The sequence below is a fragment of the Hydra vulgaris genome, chromosome 12 (assembly GCF_038396675.1).
Source record: "Hydra vulgaris chromosome 12, alternate assembly HydraT2T_AEP".
Lineage (NCBI taxonomy): Eukaryota > Metazoa > Cnidaria > Hydrozoa > Anthoathecata > Hydridae > Hydra > Hydra vulgaris.
Window position 1 is genome coordinate 34,187,802 of NC_088931.1, and position 20,926 is coordinate 34,208,727.

General features: G+C 28.5%; 1 protein-coding gene across 1 annotated transcript in view; it reads right to left on the reverse strand.

Moving 5' to 3' along the window:
* Window positions 1-424: 424 nt before the first annotated feature.
* LOC100214073 (periodic tryptophan protein 1 homolog) overlaps window positions 425-20,926 on the reverse strand; it is a 65,695-nt gene continuing 45,193 nt past the window's right edge. The window contains exons 12-17 of the mRNA XM_065813019.1: window positions 20,365-20,439; window positions 20,060-20,150; window positions 19,781-19,902; window positions 6,734-6,839; window positions 693-751; window positions 425-586 (exon numbers count right to left, since the gene is read on the reverse strand). Of these exons, the coding sequence (XP_065669091.1) occupies window positions 464-586; window positions 693-751; window positions 6,734-6,839; window positions 19,781-19,902; window positions 20,060-20,150; window positions 20,365-20,439 (576 nt within the window). The 3' untranslated portion in view covers window positions 425-463. The remainder of the gene's footprint in view (window positions 587-692; window positions 752-6,733; window positions 6,840-19,780; window positions 19,903-20,059; window positions 20,151-20,364; window positions 20,440-20,926) is intronic.

Below are 20,926 nucleotides of genomic sequence, written 5' to 3' on the forward strand. Positions count from 1 at the left end.
TTTACTTTTTTTTTCTATTATAACATCATATCATTTAAATGTTAGCGGAGCAAATCAATACGAAAGAACGGCTGCTCCGAAACTAAACAATTTATTCCCAGACCCTAATAATTTAGGGACTGCCTTAAATACTTGCTATATATCAAAGTCTTAAAAATTACATTTACAATGCGATTGTATAGAAAACATTTTGATTTTGAATTTTGACCGCGAATTACTTTTAGAGAGAAAAAATATTTATTCTCTAACCTTATTACAAATAAAAAGCACCAGGGAAAACCGAGTTGAAATTAAATATGCATTTGGCAACCTAAAAAAATATGATAGGTCTAGGAACAGAAGCCCAACGTTAGTCTCAACCCTTTTTCTTTAACCCTCCCAACTCTAAAACCATGAGTAAAGTTTTTAATATTAAATCAACTAATTTCAGTTTAAAAAAAAATATTTAGAACAACAATATAAACTATTTTTTCTTCTTCTTTTTCTTTTTTCTAATGATATCAGAATTTTTATCAGTTTTCAAAGAAAGAGTTTTCATAGCATCAACATGAAAATCTATATCCATTTTTTTTTCCGTAGTATCATCCTGCGTACAAAAAAAATTCTCAGTCATAATAATCGCTTTCATTTCAATAATAAAATAAAAAAAGTAATTTAATAATAAATAAGGAAAAAGAAAATATTTAGCATACCTTGTTACTTTTTGCAGTTAATTCAGAAGCCATCGCTTCATTTCGAAAATATTCTTTACCTATTGTTAAGACAATAAACTTATTTTTAAACAGATTCTTAAATACAAGAAATGTTTTTGCTAAGAAAACAAATTTTAAAGTACGTACAGCAGTATGGCGGAGGGTTACCCAAAAGCGTAAAAGCCCGTAAAAGAAAAAGGGAATAAGACAGCAAATACAAGCGCAATTTAACTTGATTTCTTATTAATGAAAACCTCGAAGTCGATCAAAAATTGTGCAGCTAATCAGCTGCAGACAAACGTAGAAGAGCAGCATGTTTTCGAAACGTGCACGACCTTCAGGTAGAACTAAGATAAGATTTAACTTGATTTGGAGTGGTTTTGAATCACAACGTGAAAAAGCTTCTGAATTAAAAACTCAATACATTTCTAATAAAGAAATTACGTCCAGAAAACTTATCGCAAAAAAAAATTACAATAATGCTTGCCATGTTATTCATTGATAAAATAATTTAAACTATGCAAACTGTTTGCATAGAAAACTGTGCTTTTAAGGCTCCGACAATGATAAGCCAGGGCATCGTTTGGTTTTATTGAAGCACGTCTTCAGGCGCATGTTAGTGCATTTATAATTACAAGGTCAACTCATATGGGGCATTCCGCGTCAAGTGGAACCACCCATCTGACATCACCGACTCGGATTTTGATGAAAATTGGCTCAAATGTTAGGCATATGGACAGAAGAAAAACATGTAAATTTTTTTGACTTAGGTCAATTATTTTCTGAAATATGACCTTTCAAAGTTTTGACCTTTTCACTTGACCTTGGTTATTTAAAACGTCATAACTTTTTTGCTATTATACTTAGAAAGTTGATTTTGGTGGCAAACAGAAGCTCTTGCATAGACGAACAACTTTGTGTCTATACAAAAAAGTGATAAGTTCAATAAAAAAAAAGTTATTGGTCATTTGACCTTTGACCCTGGTCGATGTCAAAGGTCAAAAGTCATAATTTTTTTTTTCAGATTGCTTTTTTTATTGTAGATGTCCCATGAAAAAATCTTTTTGGGATTCCCATAAACAGCTTTGGAAATAATATTAAAGTATAAGTAGGTTCTAAAAATTTAATATTTAAATACCTTAAAATTATACAGTATTTTAAGGTAATTTATTGAATGTAGGCCCTAGGTTATATAATAGCTACCATATACCAATATACTATGATTTGGTGATACTTGGCCCGTATATATATATATATATATATATATATATATATATATATATATATATATATATATATATATATATATATATATATATATATATATATATTTATATATATATATATATATATATATATATATACATATATAAATATACATATATATATAAATATACATATATATATGTGTATATATATATATATATATATATATATATATATATATATATATATATATATATATATATATATATATATAGAGAGAGAGAGAGAGAGAGAGAGAGAGAGAGAGAAAGAGAGAGAGAGTTAACGATGATGCAAATTAAGTGCTTTGGTTGCTCCTTCAGACTCTTTAGAAGTAATGAAGTATGACCAACCAGTTGTAGTTTTGGATTTGACTGCTAGCAAAAGATCATTTAAATCAACGGTAAAAATATCTGAAGGATCTCTGAAGGAAAAAAGTTGACTTGGACCATGAGGGTGAAGAAAGTTCATGGTTACTTCTCTTTTTTCTGGATTGTTTTCCAACACACAACCTATCCACCAATGTTCATCATACTCTACAACCATGTAACCATTAATTGAACTGAAGTTGAGCTGGCAAACATTCTGTGATGTAATTTTTTCAACTCTAGACACAGAACTGGAACTATAATCTTGTACTTGAAGTTCATTTGTGGATAATGGTTTAAAGCAATGAAGTTTTTGGGTACCAGGAATCGTTTTAGCATTCGAAAATCTTTTCTTTGATATTGTGGATTCGATTTGCGAATTATTTGCAGTGAGGTATTCAAAGGAAATTCCATGGACATCTTTTTTAGCAAAAGTATATAATTGATAAGTGGTCATTATTTAGTCATGGTATGGACGTTGTAAGCTTGCTTTTGCTGCTTCATGTTTAACAGTTCCTCCAACTCCATCACAAGGGCCCGTACCATGACTTGTGGCAAAGAAATGCCATTCGGTTGGAATACCAAAATCCTCTTTGTGATAGCACAGGTTTATGAAATTCTTGCAGTTTGTGTATTGTGTTGCACAGCCATCACTAAAATATGTTATTTTTAATACCTCAAATTTCACTTTTAAAAAATTAATTAGTTTACGCTGAAAAAGATGAACTGCAATTGTGTCATGAGTATTACATTCCAAAAGCAGTACATAACTTCCATGACATAAATTTCCTTCATATTTATAATAAAAAACAAAAGGATGTAAAGTTGCTTGATTATTTATCCAATGATATCCCTGTGCTGCATCTTGTATAATAAATGCATAATTTTCTGAAAAATCACCGATAACCAGAAATTCTCCATCTGATAAATTGTTTTTCTTCCAGTCTTAATATTTTGCCTGCTCTTTAGCAATAAAATCATGCCTAGTAAGTGTTTTAAAACTCCCTAAAAATCTTTCAATAAATTCATTAGTGGGCTGTATAAAGGTTTGAAGCTGGGACCTATTTGTTATAGTCCACTGTTTATACTCAATTTCTTCAACTCCTTTAATTTCAAAGCATTGCAACAGCTGTTCCTTTAGCATAGCAACTCCAAGGCAATTTTTACACTCGCCTAGAGAACATGCTGGCAAGGAAGGATTGCATTGGATTTTTGCCAAAGCATGTTTGTAGTTCTTAATAGGGGTTTCTAGTTCATTTTCTAGTTGTAAATCATCCATATATATATACGACTATCATGAGTTTAACATTTTGATGAATGGTACATACACACAGTGAGTACCACTTGCTCCTGCAAAGACACATTCTTTTGGACGTAGCTCTGCAAACTTCGACAACCCAATGCTGATATTTGGATACTTTTCTGAAAATAATTGATAAACTTCCTTCAAATTACTTAAAACTAATCTTTTCTGAATATGTTTTCTTTCCCCATTTTTCATAACAGATAGAAAATCTTTTTTTCCAGGCATTACACGGCTAACAGTGTCAGAGTAATAAAACTCTTTTACCATATCTTTCACATGTACAGGTCGTGATTTCCCTTTTTTTGGGTTAGGGGTTGATAAAACACCTTTGGTTATTAAAACTTCTTTTGCTTGAGATACAAGTCGATGCGAACAATTAAATTCTCTCATCACTTTTCGATTACTCTATTGAGCAACAAATATTGTCAAAATCATGATCTTTTCACTCTTACTTTGTGTTGATTTGTACTTATCCTGAAGCACTTTAACAATATCATCAGCACATGTGTTGGAAAATTTTTTTTTAGTTGCTTCGTATTCATCATCCTCTAAAGTATCAATAGCATCTGAATTAGTAGATAAAAGGTCTAACTTCTTTTTTACAAGTTTTTTAAGCTTTATATTTTTCTCCGGAATATAACTTTTAACAGTTTGTAACTTGCATTTATCCAAGGGTGACTCACCCAATAACGACAAGGATTTATTAAAAATAGAAATTTCTACTTCCTGGAACTGATAATTTTCATCTCCCTTGTCACTACAAATATCTTGAGATATGGAACTGCCTTGAGAATCTGACTCTATTTTACAACTTGCAGAATTTTTATCATCACATAATCCTATTTCGGAAGGTAAGCCAGTGACCTCTTTCGGCAAGTATCACATATTTTTGCTCCAGTCATAAGTTGAGGGATACATAGCTACTTGCCGACTAATAGCTACCCTCAAGGTTTTATATTGTTTTTTCTTATGTTGTTGGAAAGGATCTTTTGATGACTAGTTCAATGGAAATGAATTGATTATTTTAATATAAATATATATAGCTTTAAGCCTCATATAATTTAATACTGACTTTGTATGTATTTATAGTACTAGTAATTAAATTACAACCTAGGAAATAAAAGAAAAAAAGGAAATAGTTAATAATATATATTTACAATAGGCTATTTACAGAAAATGACCTTAAAATATCGCATTTGTAAGGCCGATAAATATTAAATTTTTAGAACCTACTTATACTTTAATATTATTTCCAAAGCTGTTTATGGGAATCCCAAAAAGATTTTTTCATGGGACACCCACAATAAAAAAAGCAATCGGTAAAAAAAAATTATAACTTTTGACCTTTGCCATCGACCAGGGTCAAAGGTCAAGTGACCAAATGACCAATAACTTTTTTTTTATTGAACTTATCACTTTTTTGTATAGACACAAAGTTGTTCGTCTATGCAAGAGCTTCTGTTTGCCACCAAAATCAACTTCCTAAGTATAATAGCAAAAAAATTATGACGTTTTAAATAACCAAGGTCAAGTGAAAAGGTCAAAACTTTGAAAGGTCATATCTCAGAAAATAATTGAAGAAAGTCAAAAAAATTTACATGTTTTTCTTCTGTCCATATGCCCAACATTTAAGCTAATTTTCATCAAAATCCGAGTCGGTGATGTTGAATTTGACCAAAAAATGGTTCCACTTGACGTGGAATGCCCCATATCACAACTTTGTCGTTGGACAAATTTAAAAAGTTAACAAAACACGATAAGAAACACAATACATCAAATACTTTTACATATGGTTTAGATGTTAGGAAGAACTTTTAAATCAAGTTGGTAAAACGTAGACCAATTACATTAATGGAGACTGATGTTGCTCAAGATGAGGCACTATGCTTCCTAAAAACTATATTATTTCTCAAACTATTCACCAAACGGAAAAGCTCTCGACTTCCTTCGTTTGCTGAACTTAAATGCCATGCTTTTTATTGTGATTAGGGATTCAGCCTTCAACCTTGTTGAAAGTAGAATAGCACTTCATTCTGATATAGCTCGTTCTGATGATTGTTTATTTTAAATAGTCTTTCTAGAATTGTTTATTTTAAATAGTTTTTCTCTATGATCATTTTGAAAATCAATCACTTGTATTTTCTCTATGAAGCTCTCAATGAACCTCTATAAAGACAATGTTCATGAAGACCACAAACTGGAAACCGTCTTTAATGGGTATAAATCTTCTTATACTATTTGAGTTGAAAAAGACTGCAAGCAATAGCAATACTGTCTGCAAATTTTGAAATGCCAAAACTAGTCACCATAGTGTTGCTTACCGTTTAAAACAGACTGGTTAAGAATCATCCATTTCGTTCCATTTCAAGCCATCTACAAATCAAATGCTAGAACAATGATTACAAAGCAATGAAACTGTCTCGATGTTTTAAAAGTATATCAAACCCATTTACGTTTGCACCACTGATGCATTGCTTTTTGGTACAAGATACATCTACAAAATAGACTAAAGTACAAAATTATATAATTTAATGCGTTTTGTTCTTCGCTGAAAAAAAAGAATGCAAACAGAAATTGCGACAAGTGCAATAAATACTGGTCCAGCATGACTGGGTTGAAACAACACAAAAAAGCACATAAAAAAATAAAAGATGATTGAAATGGAGAAAATGGAGATTGAAATGGAGAGTATGAAGTGATATAAGTGTAAACAAATGAAATGAAAGATGTCAGTGAGATTTCCATCAAAATAGTAGAAGCTGAGGTCATACCTGTATTTAATAACATTCAATTTTTCGATTTGAAGTTATTATTTGTAAAAAACACGAAAGGGACTATATAAAGTATTCGCAACAAAAAACTTTTAAAGTTACTTTTCTTTCCCTCTATTAAGAACTGCCTGTTTTTTTTAGTAAAGTAAAAGTGTTGAATTAACTAAAAGTTTTGAAATTTTACTTTGAGGTTCCAGTTTTTAATAATGTGTACATACGCAGAGGGTCATTTAAAGCCTACAGGAGCTACTAGGGGGAGTGCGGCTAGTGTTTTTACTTGGTACATATTTTATGGATGTCCCTAAATTATTGACAATAAATTTTTTTTTGTTCAATCTTATCTTTTCTAACCTTTAGTTGTGTCCATGACATTTAGAATTCGCAACCCATCTTTTTCTCCACCAACTGCACATAGGTTATTGACATCTGGGCAAGCTGTGATAAAATTCAAACCACCCTAAATATAGTACAATATAGAGTTAATATATTAGTTTTCAGAAACAGGGGGAAACTTACTTTTAATTATCGTGTTCAAATGATGATATTTTTTAAATTTTAGTTTTAGAAATACTTTATCAATTAATGACATATTTTTAACTGGTACAGGAGCATGCGTTTAATATGCACATATTAAACACATGCTCTTTAAAATTTACTTTTAAAAGTAAATTTTCAGGTGCATGTGTTTAATATGTACATATTTATATGCACTTCTAGGCGGCTCTCAATGAAAAAATCTAACAATCTTTGAACAACAAGATCTAGCGTCTCCGCATTCTTTTTACACAAATTGTTTGTAATTATTTTCTTTTTTAAAATATTAATTTAGTCTTTTTTTTTTCTTCTTTATTTATTGTAATACAGTTAAACTGTTAAAATGTATCAGTGTTTATATGCATTGGTGTTGTTTGTTGACATACAAAAACCTAAATTTTTAAAAAAATTTAAAAAACTTCATAAAAATAAGTGTTAAATAAACAAATAACGATGCCTAAACCAACAGTCAACATCATAGTTTTCAAATAATTTTCACTTAAAAGTTCTTGAAACAGGTAAGCAGCAAAACTTCAGCGAAAATCAAACAGTTATGTGGCCTTAAAAATACAATCTAGCAAATAAGTGGTATTAAAATATGATCTAACTATCAATTTATGTCTAGAAAAGTAATATATCATTTGGAATTAAAAAGTAGTTAATGAACATTAAAAAATCAGAACAAATTTGGTGCTTTGTCAAGCATGGAGTTGAAAAATCAAGCTAATAAGATGCATTTATTATTTACCTTCAAAATCAAAAAATACTTTTAATGTATATATGTATTATGCTAACAATTTAAACATTAAAATGTCAAAAGCAGACGATAAGATAATTAAGACCATACAAAGAGCTGAACTGACCAAAAAAAAATACACTTATAAACTCATATGCAATGATTTTAATTTTCTAAATTTATATTTCATAAAAAATCATGAGCATCATAAAAAATGTAAGGTTTCCAACACTCATCCAAGCAAATAAATGATCTAAAAATATATTGGATTTTGTCACAATGTAATCTTCAGACCGAATACAAAACAGAAATATTTTCACCTCTCAGAATGACAAGATCATTTTGTACTAAATTTTAATTATAATTTATGTTATGAAGATAACATTAATTCTTTTAATTATTTCATCATTCAAGTTATCTCAAAGTTGATTTTAACTTTTATGATTAAATATCTGTAAAATATTTAATCAAAGCAGTAGAGAAATTTAATTATAAATGACAGTTACATTTTATAAAATGTTTGCATCATCAGTTTTTTAACAAATATATTTGTAATTTTGTTTTACACATGAAAAAAATAATTTGTAAAAAAACGCGCCTCTTTGGTTCAATCATACACTCATAAATAAATAAAAAAAGATATGTAAAAATCTTTGAAGTGGAAGATACCAGAACTAGTCGAACAATATTAAAAAAACAAAATCCTTTGTATAAAAAATAAATAGTTTTTTAATGCCAATTGCATTTTAAATGTGCTTTTGGACTTTGTCTGAGAGAGAGAGTTAAATTTGTCAATATAGGAGTGTCAACAATATTGTGATAATTGTTTAAAGTAAATAACTGAGTTTCGTTGAAGTTAAAATCCACAAGCCACTGGAAGCCTCAAGCTTTGGCAAAAAAAAGATTGTAATTTAGCAAACGGGGATTCTGGGATGTCTAGTACAGCCAGATTTATAAACAATGATATTTTTGTCAAGACATTTTGACAGATTCATAAAGAATAATGCTTTTGTAAAGATGGTTTAACTTATTTTAAACAACAATGCTTTAATAAAATATATTGGCAATTTTATTTACTTAAAAATCAAATGATTTATTTTAAAAACGATGAAGTATGTATGAATAAAAATAGTTTTTTATGGTATTTTTAATGTTTGTATTTTTATTATATTTTAAATAATAAAAACAACATTCAATGTTATTTTTATGGTTCAAAATATAAAAAAAATACAAACATCAAATGCCATAAAGTGCTATTTTTGTACTTTTATCTTCCAAATGTTTTGAAAATGTTACATTGCTATAATGTTTACAAACAATGTTACATTGTTAAATGAAGTAAACCTATTACTAATAGGTTTACTAATAGTATTTGTTATATGAACATGTTTTTTTTTTTTTTTTGTACTTTTAATTCTTAACTACCCTCTGCAGTATGCTAGAAGGCTTATAATACAACTGTATGGTAGATAGCACATGATGCATGTTATGATTGAAGATTATATAAGAAAGTATAATTATAGCCTTCCTTAAAAACTCTAACGATTACTGTTTTATTTTTGCTTAATATTGTTTTATATCTATCTAAATTTGTTTTAATCTGTTTTATATCTATCTATATATCTAAATGTTTAAAATATAAAAAATTATGCATACATATATTTATGCATAATTATGCATACATATATTTATGCATAATTATGCATACATATATTTATATAGTATGTAGAGTAAAAGCGGGTCAAACCGATCACCGAACAATAAAAATCAAGTAACTTTATTATTTAAATAATTTTTAAACTATTTTTTTTTAATAAGATAAAAAATACCAACAATATTATTTATTAATTTTTTTTTTAATTGTATTTGAAAATATGAAAACTAGAAAAAGAAAAAAAGATCGCTATTGGCAGAAAGTCTGTTAAAACCAATCAATATAAAATACATTTAATAAATTTAACATTTTATATATGTAAATGTATATATTTTTATATATTTTTTATATAGCATACAGAAATATGCTATATATTTTTTATATAGCATACAGAAATAATAAAAGATTTAAGGTTTACATTTTTTACAACAAAAAAAATCTGAACCCATTACAAAACTTTTTGGCAAACATATTTTGTTGCAGAGCCAAGTATTGCAATTTGGATTCTCGCATGACATCATGTACGAATGTAATTCTTTTTTACACTTTCTGCATTTAATAACTTTTCTTCTTTTGGCTGAAGGTGGTGTAATCGGTTGTATATTTTGAGTTACTTCTTTTTCTGCAGTGTTTGGCAATGGCATTATGAGTTTGCAGATGGTTTTACGCTTTTTAGCTTGTTTTTCAGCTAATTTGAGTTGCTTAACTTCTTCTCTTTTTTTGAGATGATCTGCTACACCGTGTTCTGTAATACATTGGCTAGCAATTTTTGGAATATTAAGTTGCCTCGATTTTTTACATAAGACTGATTTTTTTCTTTAGCTCATTTTCGATTTTGATTTTCATTCTCTCATGTAGTGCTCTGTGCTTGTCGAACCTCAAAGCTGCTGTTGCTGGTTCAGAAGATAATGCTAAAGACTTTATTGTTCGCAATGGCATTGAAGACGTCGGTTGATTAAACGTTTCGGAGATAGCTAATGCTTGTTGATTGATTTTGTTTTTGTTAAGTGGAAATAACCCAGTATATTCAAAACCAGCAATAGCGTGCTAACATGTAAAACACTTACCGCTCTCATACACCTGTTTGAGCAACGTAGGAAAATTTTCTTTATCTAAGTTTTTGCATTTTGTGTCTTTGTAATATTTAGTAAGAACTGCCTTCCACACTTGCTTAACATGGCAATACACACCTCTGTCCAGTGACTGAAGAATGTGAGATGAGTGGGCAGGTAGACAAATCAAAATTATATTGTTTTCCCGACATAGCAATACAGCTGCTAAACTGATGTGAGACGTATGTCCATCAAGATGTAAAATATGAGTACCACTAATAGCTTGACATTCTGGTATATACACTTCCTTCAACCATTCAATTAATGTGTCATGCTCCATCCAACCAGATTTAGAAATTGAATATTTGGAGCCAGTCAGACCACCTAAAGCCCACTTAGCTCTAAAGTTTTGCTTTGTATACCACGAATGATGGTGTAAAGTATCCATCAGCATTACAGCAATTGTTCACTGTATAATGGATTTTTTCATTGTTACCAGTGAGTTTCAAAACACGCTTTGCACCTTTTCGACATACTACAGTTGCTTTGCCTTGATCACCACAGAAACCTGTTTCAATGCAATTCCAAATGTGACAACCAGAAGTTATCCCAGACAATTAATATTGTTTAGTGACAACTTCAAAATAATTATCAATTATTTCTTGCATACAAGAAGCGGCTCTGGCAGATGCTAAAGCGTGAGTTTTTCTTGTGGAAATTTCTTTAGACCATCGGCTTATAAATGCAAAAAATCAGTCTTTGCCAGGCCTGCCTTTTTTAAAAAGGCCTGATTGATTTGTACGAAGAAGGTAACCGCATACAAAGTCCATGACATCATTTCGTGTTAAACCATAACCCAATCACATAGGAACTTAAACGCATGCACCATAAATTGACTCTGTTTGCTGTGAGAGTACGGTTGTTGATCCTGATTCCTTGAAGCTAGCATTGTTGTTGTTCTTGTGACCTATTAGAGTTGAGAATGGAATGCCATATTTGAATGCAGCTTTTCTGATTGAAGTATTTTTTTCTTTTATATCATTTAACACAGCTTCTATATCTTCTTCATTGTATGACTTTTTACTTGTTGTCATCTTGAAAGTGAATAATTAATAAATATCATTTAGTCATTTTTGTAAAATAATTTTATATAGGGAGAACCCGCAACTAACACATGAGAAAATCCAATAATTTAATTCACCTAGGTACCTAATTTAAAAATTCACATACTACTTAATAAAGGAATTTTAAGTAAATATGTGAATGATCAGTTTTACCAGAAAAAATTTAATATTAATTTTTCTTACTTTTTTGTCTAATTTTTAACTATAAAATGAAAAAAAAATTATGTAATCGATATTAAAATTAAATTTTCTACAAGAAAGAGGTAAAATTAAACGAATTATGGTTGCCGAATTATCACGATAGCAAATAAAAGAAAAAAGAAAATTTTTACGACTCTCTTTTAAACTTTTATAACTTGGATTTTATTTTGACACATTTGAATAGAGGAGATGATTCTCTTTCTTCTGGTGTTTTTATTTTTTAAATATTCCTATCAGTTCCGGTTTTATTTAAATTTTTCGATCAGTGATTGAAAAAATAGTATAATCGGTTTGACCTGCTTTTACTCTGTGTTTGTATATGTATATATTTGTATATGTCCATACACACACACACACACACACACACACACACACACACACACACACACACACACACACACACACACACACACACACACACAAGAACACAGCAAAAACAAATTAATAAAAGCACTTTCTAATTTTTTTTAACACATAACTAATTTTTGTCTTCAATAAATTGTTACTCCATCAGTAGGTTCATCAAGAAGAAAGGTTCCTCCTTCCTGATGAACCTACTAATAGAGAAACAAATTGTTGAAGACAAAAATTTTATATATATATATATATATATATATATATATATAAATTTATATATATATATATATATATATATATATATATATATATATATATATATCATAATTTGATGAGCTTTCATTCAAGATAAATAGAATATTACATTCAAGGTGATTAGATAAAAAAACCTCACGCACAAAATGATTTTAAGAATTTTATTAGCTTTTTGGCCAAATTTTTAAGTCAATTTTTGTAAGCAGATACAAAATTGAACGAAAGCTGTAGAGTCACATGCATACAACATTATATAGGATCATTAAATGCACAAGGAAGTCAAATATTCACGATAATGGCATTAGAGAGGATGAATCTCAGTGGGAGGTTGTTCTTGTTGCAACAGGAGTCGAATTCTTGCATAACTTTGATTGGAGAGTCATCTGTTGAGTGAGGTGGTAAAGATACTTCATGCCATCTCTCCAGCTGCCTGTTTCCTTAATCCCAGTTTTACCATTGCTGAAGGCTGCTTTTAATTTATCGTAATTGCTTATCAAATCCTGCACAAAGAAATACTTGATGTTTGGTGATTTAGTCAACCCATGGAGCTCATTGTCCATGACAACGCAAAGAACGTGGTCTAGCGCATGGTGCTGGCAAGTGATGAACTTGGGTTTGAGGTGACCTTTCTCTTCAAACATTTGCTGCAGCCGAACAACAACGCCTGTCTTCTTGCCAGTATTCATGTTTGTTGTGTCGGCAACAATCATCACAACTAATCCTCACAGGTTGAACTCCTCTAACACATCCTGGAGTCCTTCTGCAATTGTTGGAGCTTTCCCATCTTTCAACTTTAGCACAGTCAACTTAATTTCTTTGGATTCATTCTTGAGGACCACGGCCTGATATTCAAAGCCCTCAATGTGTTTGCCGTCAAAGTGTATGCTCCACTTCTCTAGATAAAGCGTGTTCACCAAGTGCTTCTTCACCTGAGCAGCTCTCATGTAGATAGCCTTGTGGATTGCTAATTGATATGAGGTTTGGATTTCAAGGCCCTCACCAGTAAGCTGGCGGCACACCACTGCTGTTTCGTGGGATGACAGCTTTGAGCATGTAATAGAGAGAGAGTTTGGTTGGGGCGGGCAGTCTATCAAATAATTAATAAAAAAAAGAAAAAAAAGTTTCTCCGGACTTTAAAATAATTTTTTTTTAAATAAAACCTAAAACTGACATTTTATGGTATATATATATATATATATATATATATATATATATATATATATATATATATATATATATTTAAAAACTTAAGCAGTCAAATAGGTAGTCTTTTGGAAAGCAAAAAATTTATATATATATGTGTAAATATATATATATATATATATATATATATATATATATATATATATATATATATATATATATATATATATATGTATATATATATGTGTGTGTATATATATACACACATACACACATATACACACACACAGACAGACAGGCTGAATGAAGTTTTTTCTTCTTTCTGCAGGTTCATCAGGAAGCTTTCTTATGAACCTACAGAAGGAGAAACAGCCTGTTGAAGAAAAATAAGATAAGTGTTTTCACTAATTTATTATTGCTCTGTTTTTTAAGAACATTGAGCACTCTATTTGTAGATTACATTAACAATAAATAAATAAATATATATATATATATATATATATATATATATATATATATATATATATATATATATATATATATATATATATATATATATATATATATACAGCGGTGGCCAAAAATTAAAGACCACTCATTTTATAATTGGTTTCTTAATCTTTAAATTAAAATTAAGAAGATTCTAATTGACATATTAAATTTTTTTGTTTAATATCTTGTTAATTAAAACATACGGATTAAAGTGGTATAATTTTTTAATCTAATTCTAATTAAATAGCATTTAACTTATAAAAAACTGATGAGTACTTATAAATCTTCTTTAAATAAATTGGACAAAATTTAACGACCACTTTCAAATCTTTAACTTGCACTTATTAAAAATAATAATCCATTATTTTTTTTAACTGTCTTAATTGTTTATTACGTTGGCTATAAAATAAAATGTCGAAACCTGAGTTTCGATATCAAATAAACATTTATTTTTTGAATTGCAATAAGGATATAAAAATATTGCAAAAATGCGTGCAAAGATCAAAGAAAAAGACAGATATGAGGCTCTTGTATTAAAAGAAGAAGGCTATAGCATCAGACAAATAGCAGAAAAGATTGGAAGTTCTCACTCTTGCATTACTAACATAATTCAACGATACAAAGAGACCCGGTCAATTAATGATCGTCATAGGACTGGACACAATAAAATTTCAAATGACCGTGATGTTCGCTCGTTAGTGAGATTAATGAAAGAAAACAGACAAGCATCATCTACAGACTTGTCTACGAAATGGACACTGTCAAATGGTCTAAAAGCAAGCCCTAGAACTGTGCGAAGGGTCCTCCACAATTTAATTATTTATAGCGTGCTGCTGCAAAAAAACCACGCTTAAATAAAAAACAAAAATTTGCCAGGAAAGAGTGGTGCAAACTACATAAAAATTGGTCAACAGATCAGTGGAGTCGTGTGGTCTTTAGTGATGAAATGAACGTTAAAGTAGACAACAGAAAAGGTCGCGTAATGTTGCGTAGACTTCCAAGCAAACGGTTCGATGAATCATCAATTTGAAACGAACAAAACAAGACAGTGGTTCAATAGGCATTTTGGGTCTGTATAAGTGCCTGTGGAGTTGGCGTTTTTCATTTATTCGATAGTAGACTCAACAAAGAAAGGTACATCAAAATTTTGGAAAATTCGCTTATTCCTAGCATTGATTAATGGCAGTTGCAAGATGGATTTATTTTCCAGCAAGATAATGCGCCGTGTCATAAAGCGCATGTTGTTAGCGATTGGTTCAATTCTAATAAAACTCAAGTGCTTACATGGCCTGCCAATAGTCCAGACTTGAATCCAATAGAGAATTTATGGTCGTGGCTTGATCACAAGCTTGGTAAAGAACAACTTTACAATTTGGAAGATTTGAAATCTTCTATCTCTCATCATTTGAAAAATGTGCCTGATGAAGTAATCAAAACTTTAATGAATTCAATGCAAGAGCGAGTACAAGAGTGCTTGAAAACAAATGGAGGAACAACATGTTTCTAAATTATTTTTTTATTGCTTTTTGAAATAATTTTGAAACTAGTCTTAAAATTTTGTCCAATTTTTTTTCCCATTTATATTTTTTACTAGTCAGTTTTTTAATTTTTTAACATTATTTTGTAAAAAAATTATAAATTCTTTTATAACAAATATAAAATACAAAAAAAATTCTTTCTAAAAATGTTTTTCTTTTTTTGATACCTTTTTCCAAAATAAAATTATACTAAGGTTAAAAATAAATTTTGAAAAAAAATGAGTGGTCTTTAATTTTTGGCCACTGCTATATATATATATATATATATATATATATATATATATATATATATATATATATATATATATATATATATTAGGGATGTGACTTTTTGGTATCTCCAGTTTCCAGTATAAAAAACCGATGAACTTTGGTTTGAAAGTAACTGAAAAGTCATTGGTTTTATTTAATTTTTGAAAAAGGTCACCCACCATGACCCTTGATTACACACTGGCTCCCATATATCAGTGAATTTTATTTTCTTCAAATGTATATCAACCTGGGTCCCAAAAGAACGAGAATTTCATAGAGATTTCAGAAATAATGGTTTTAAATAAAAACTGCCTAAATTTTATATACAAAAAACAACTATTTTTAACTAAAAATTGAAAAGGTCGTTTTTTATGACATTTTGGTTGTAATTTAAAAAAAAAAAAAATTTTTCAAATTTTTATAATGAATTTTGAAATCACTATAAAATTCTGGTTATTTTGAGACCCAGGTTGATAAACTTTTGAAGAAAAGAAAATTCACTGATATATGGGAGCCAGTGTGTAAACAAGGGTCATGGTGGGTGGCCTTTTTCAAAAATTAAATAAAACCAATGACTTCAGTTACTTTCAAACCAAAGTTCATCTGTTTTTTATATTGGAAACATGAATCATGCAACAACGTCTAATAATAATAAAACAATTAATAATAAAAAATTACAAGTCAAAATTGTAATTTTTTATTATTAATTTGTTGCATATGCTTACAATCTGGCTGTACAACACATCCCAGATGCCTTTACGTCAGCAATTACAAGAATTTAATGTAAATTTTACAGAGTTGCATTCCAGTGGATGTAAGGTTTTCAGGAAGATTGTTATTGTAGATGAGAAAAAATACATGAGCAAAGAGAAGACATAAAAACTGACAAGAAAAAATAAAATCTTCCAAATCTGCTTGGAATAAGGAGGTAAGGTAAGAAACACATTTAAACATACATAATATAGATATATATGAATATAAATACATGTTTGCTATTTATTTATATTATAGTATTTATATGGTTTAGTATTTGCTGACAGTGAAGATAATGATGATGTGTGATATGACTCTATAAAGACAAAAAAAGGACCCATAATTTTAGACAGAGAAAAATGCTGTATAGAACAATCTTTATCAGAGAAGATTTAGGTGGTATGTGTATCAGCATGTAGAGAGGTAGCAGCTTTTGAAGAAAATAGAGAAAGAAGTAAGAAAACTTGGAGAGAGTGCATTAAATATGGTATGAATAAAATTTGGTTAAGTAAGATGATCAAAATTGTTTATATTAAAGAAATAAAAAATAAAGTAGAAGTTATAAAAGAAAACAAAGAAGATAATGATGTTGATGATAATGATGATCGTGTTAATTATGATGTTTATATATAAATATACTTGCATATGTATATGTATAAAATATAACATGAATTTCAAATAAAAAAAATACTTTAGGATGTATCAATGTTTATGCAGCCCTGGTCACAAACCCAGACTAAGCCCTGGTTATTTTTATCAAATAACCAAGGCCCAATCAAATATCAACCCTAACACTTACTAAAATGAACAACCATTATTTGAACTTTTAGAAAGCATTTGGCACAATCTCTTGCAATTTTAAAATCCTCAAGCTAAAAGCTTATGGAATTATAAAAAAACTTAATTGGCCTATAGACTCTTTAATTAATAGAAAACAGAGTGGCATTTGAAGAACACACATCTGACGGGCTAATGTTACTAGTAGTGCACCACAAGGCTCTGATATGGGCCCAGTACTATTTACAATTTACATCAATAACTTGCCTGACAATTTAAAACGTATTTGTAAGCTATATGCAATCAGGCTTGAACAGGAATGGTGTGTGATTGCACTCTGCAACTGACCATGCTAATAATTTTTTTTCTTTACAAATTGACCACAGCTGTTTTAATGTTTTAATTTAAATGCAATAAAAAAATCATTATGTTATGAATAACAATTAACTGTTGATCTTTTCTAACCTTTTTATTTTACACAAAGGCTTAAAATTAAATAAAAAATTAATTATAACAATCATTTAAAATAAACTTTGATAAATTAAATAGGTAAATTTTTTTTAGTAGGCATGTATTTTTTATGATAAATTTAAACATTTGAAACTATTTTTCCATGCTTTTTAAAAATCTTTCATAAGAATACTTTCTTTAAATACTTTAAATTATGAATAAGTTTAATTAAAACCTTCTCATTGCAATAGAATGATTTAATTGGTTTATTTTTTTTGTTTCTATTTTTACAAAGAATTGTTTTAAAACTTTTTTTTTTAAACTTGACTTACTAATGAAATGACTAATGAAATGACTAAAAATTACTATTTTAAAAAGACTATATTATCATTAAAAAAAAAAATTTTTTGTTGCAACTTTTTCAAAAAAAAATGTTTATACAATTTAAAAATATTATACTTTTTTAATTTCAATAATTTAATTTTGCTTTTTATATAAGATTTTTTCATTTATTAAACAATCATTAGAAGTAATTTATTTCAAAAGATAAGTTTTAAAGTAATCTATTTCAATCGCAATTAAAAACGTAATAAAAAGTAAACTTCGCCTCGAGTTTGAGTTTTATTTTAAAGCTTGTATATTTTCTTTTTTGTGAGGTATTGTTTTCTTTTTCAGTTTTTTTAATTTTTATCATAGTTTTCAGACTTGAAAAAAAAAGACTTAAAAACGTTAAGCTAAACTGTTTAGCTTAGTGTATCTTTTTTCAGCACATTTCTGAAATGTAAATCATTAAAACATCTAAACAGTTGTGATCAAGTTGTCAACAAAAAAAATCATTTGCATGGTTATCAATAGCATTTGATCGCATGGCATTCCTGTCCAAACCTGTGCAATCGATTTTAAGTTAATGAATGAGCTAATAGCCAACAGTATTCTGGATGATACTACTGAAATTCAAATTGACCCAACCCACAAACTATTCACTTTATGAAACTATCAACAGTTAAACTTATAAATAGTAAAAATCTGGAATAATAAAAATTAGCAGAAATAGATCTGGGTATAAATGTTTCAAATAATGCCAATTATTTTTAAACTACTATTATGTAATAACAACTGAATTAAAATTTCAGAAAAAGCTGTTTTGATTTCAGAAAAAGTACAATTTTACATTTCCAAATAAGGTAAATGATGATTTCTAATCAAGCAACAAGTAAGCTACTACAAGCGGTGTCAAATACATAAAAGTGAAAAAAAATCGATTTACTTGATTATCTCACTAGGTGTCTTTAAATCTCTTATTGCTAAGATTAGGCACGCAGTTAACAAGATTTTATTGTAAGCTCAATATTCCATTCATCATCTATACACAAGAAGAGTTGATTATAAGAGCTATATTCCATTCATCATCATGTATACAAGAATAGCCAATATGTAAAAAAAACAATGACTTTATATTTAAAAATTAGATAATATTCTTGTTTTTTAAATTGTTGAATTAGCCAACTATTTCTAACTTTCAAATATATTTTAACAAGGTCCAAATTTTTTTAACTTGAAAAAAAAAAAAAGAAACAGTTGTACAAAGACAAATTTTAATGGATGAGTACTAAATTTGGAAAAAGTTTTAGAAACACAAATTGGTAATGCAAATTTTGTAGTCAAAAGCACAAAAAGATAACAAAAAAACAAATGTGTATTGTAACAAATGTGTAACAAATGTTTTGTTGAAGTTTGAAATGTATGGTACAGTTGTAAATGTAGATTACAAAAGACACCTCCTACAACTAATACTGATGTTTTATTTAAAAAAATTTAGTTTCCCCATAAATAAAGTTGGACCATTTATTGCATCTTTTGATATAAAGCCTACGAATCTTTATTTAAAACATCAAATTCTAATTTAGGGGCATGAGGATTTTGAAAATAATTTTGCTGCAATTGTCATCTTGTTATTCAAAAAGAATGTAGTATAACACTACACACTCCTATGTGTCACATCTACATAAGCTTAATAAATCTTACAACTATATTCATATATTTAGACAAAGTAAAATATTTTATACTTCTGTAAACTCACCATTTTCATATCACGTGACATCACACATGTAGGTTTTTTACCCGTTGTATCCCACACTTTTAACTTTTTATCAGACGAAACTGTTGTCAAAGTTCCAGGGATATTAGCTGATAAGCACATTCCTTATAATAAAATACACAAATTTTGTTATATATATATATATATGTGTGTGTGTGTGTGTGTGTGAGAGAGAGAGTGTGTGTATGTATATACATACATATATATATATATATATATATATATATATATATATATATATATATATATATGAAATTTTACCAGTAACAGCTTCCTCATGAGCATGAATTGTGAAAATTGGTCGATCATTTCTAACATCGCAATATAAAACAATGCCGTCGTCTGTGCTCACCTAAAGTTTTTAAAATATACATATTTTAAAATCAAAAGTAAAAATCAAATAAATTCATCATCATCATCATCATCATCATCATCATCATCATCATCATCATCATCATCATCATCATCATCATCATCATCATCATCATCATTATCATCATCATCACCACCACCATTACTATAATTACAGACTCAAAAAAATTCAAGATAATATAGTAAAAGCTTACGTAAAAATTACATGGTGACAAATGATCCCATAAAACCTTTTCACATTCTCCAGATAATGACCAGGATTTAAAAACCTATTTGAGTTATAGTTCATTTAATTTGTATATCATAAAAATCTGTGTCTATTTGAAATATATATATATATATATATATATATATATATATATATATATATATATATATATATATCAAGCACTGTTTAAAATAAAAAACGGCTTGGCACATTGGCTTGTCATGATTTTGACATTATAAAATTATCTTTATTTTTGTTTATTTTAAGGACATAAACTTTTTAACGACAGCAATAAAATAAATTACCTCAAAACAAGTTTATTTTACTAATTAAGGAAAACAAATCAAGAAGTGTTATTTTCTAAATATATTGTGGAAATAGACATTCCACAATATATAAATATATTTATATATTGTGGAATGTCTATTTTGTTTCTAATTTTTTTTTGTTTTTGAATATTAAATAACTTAATATTACATTTTTTATGACCATTTAAAATAAAATAATTTCTTTCTTTTCTCGACAATTGTATAATTAAAATATTTTAA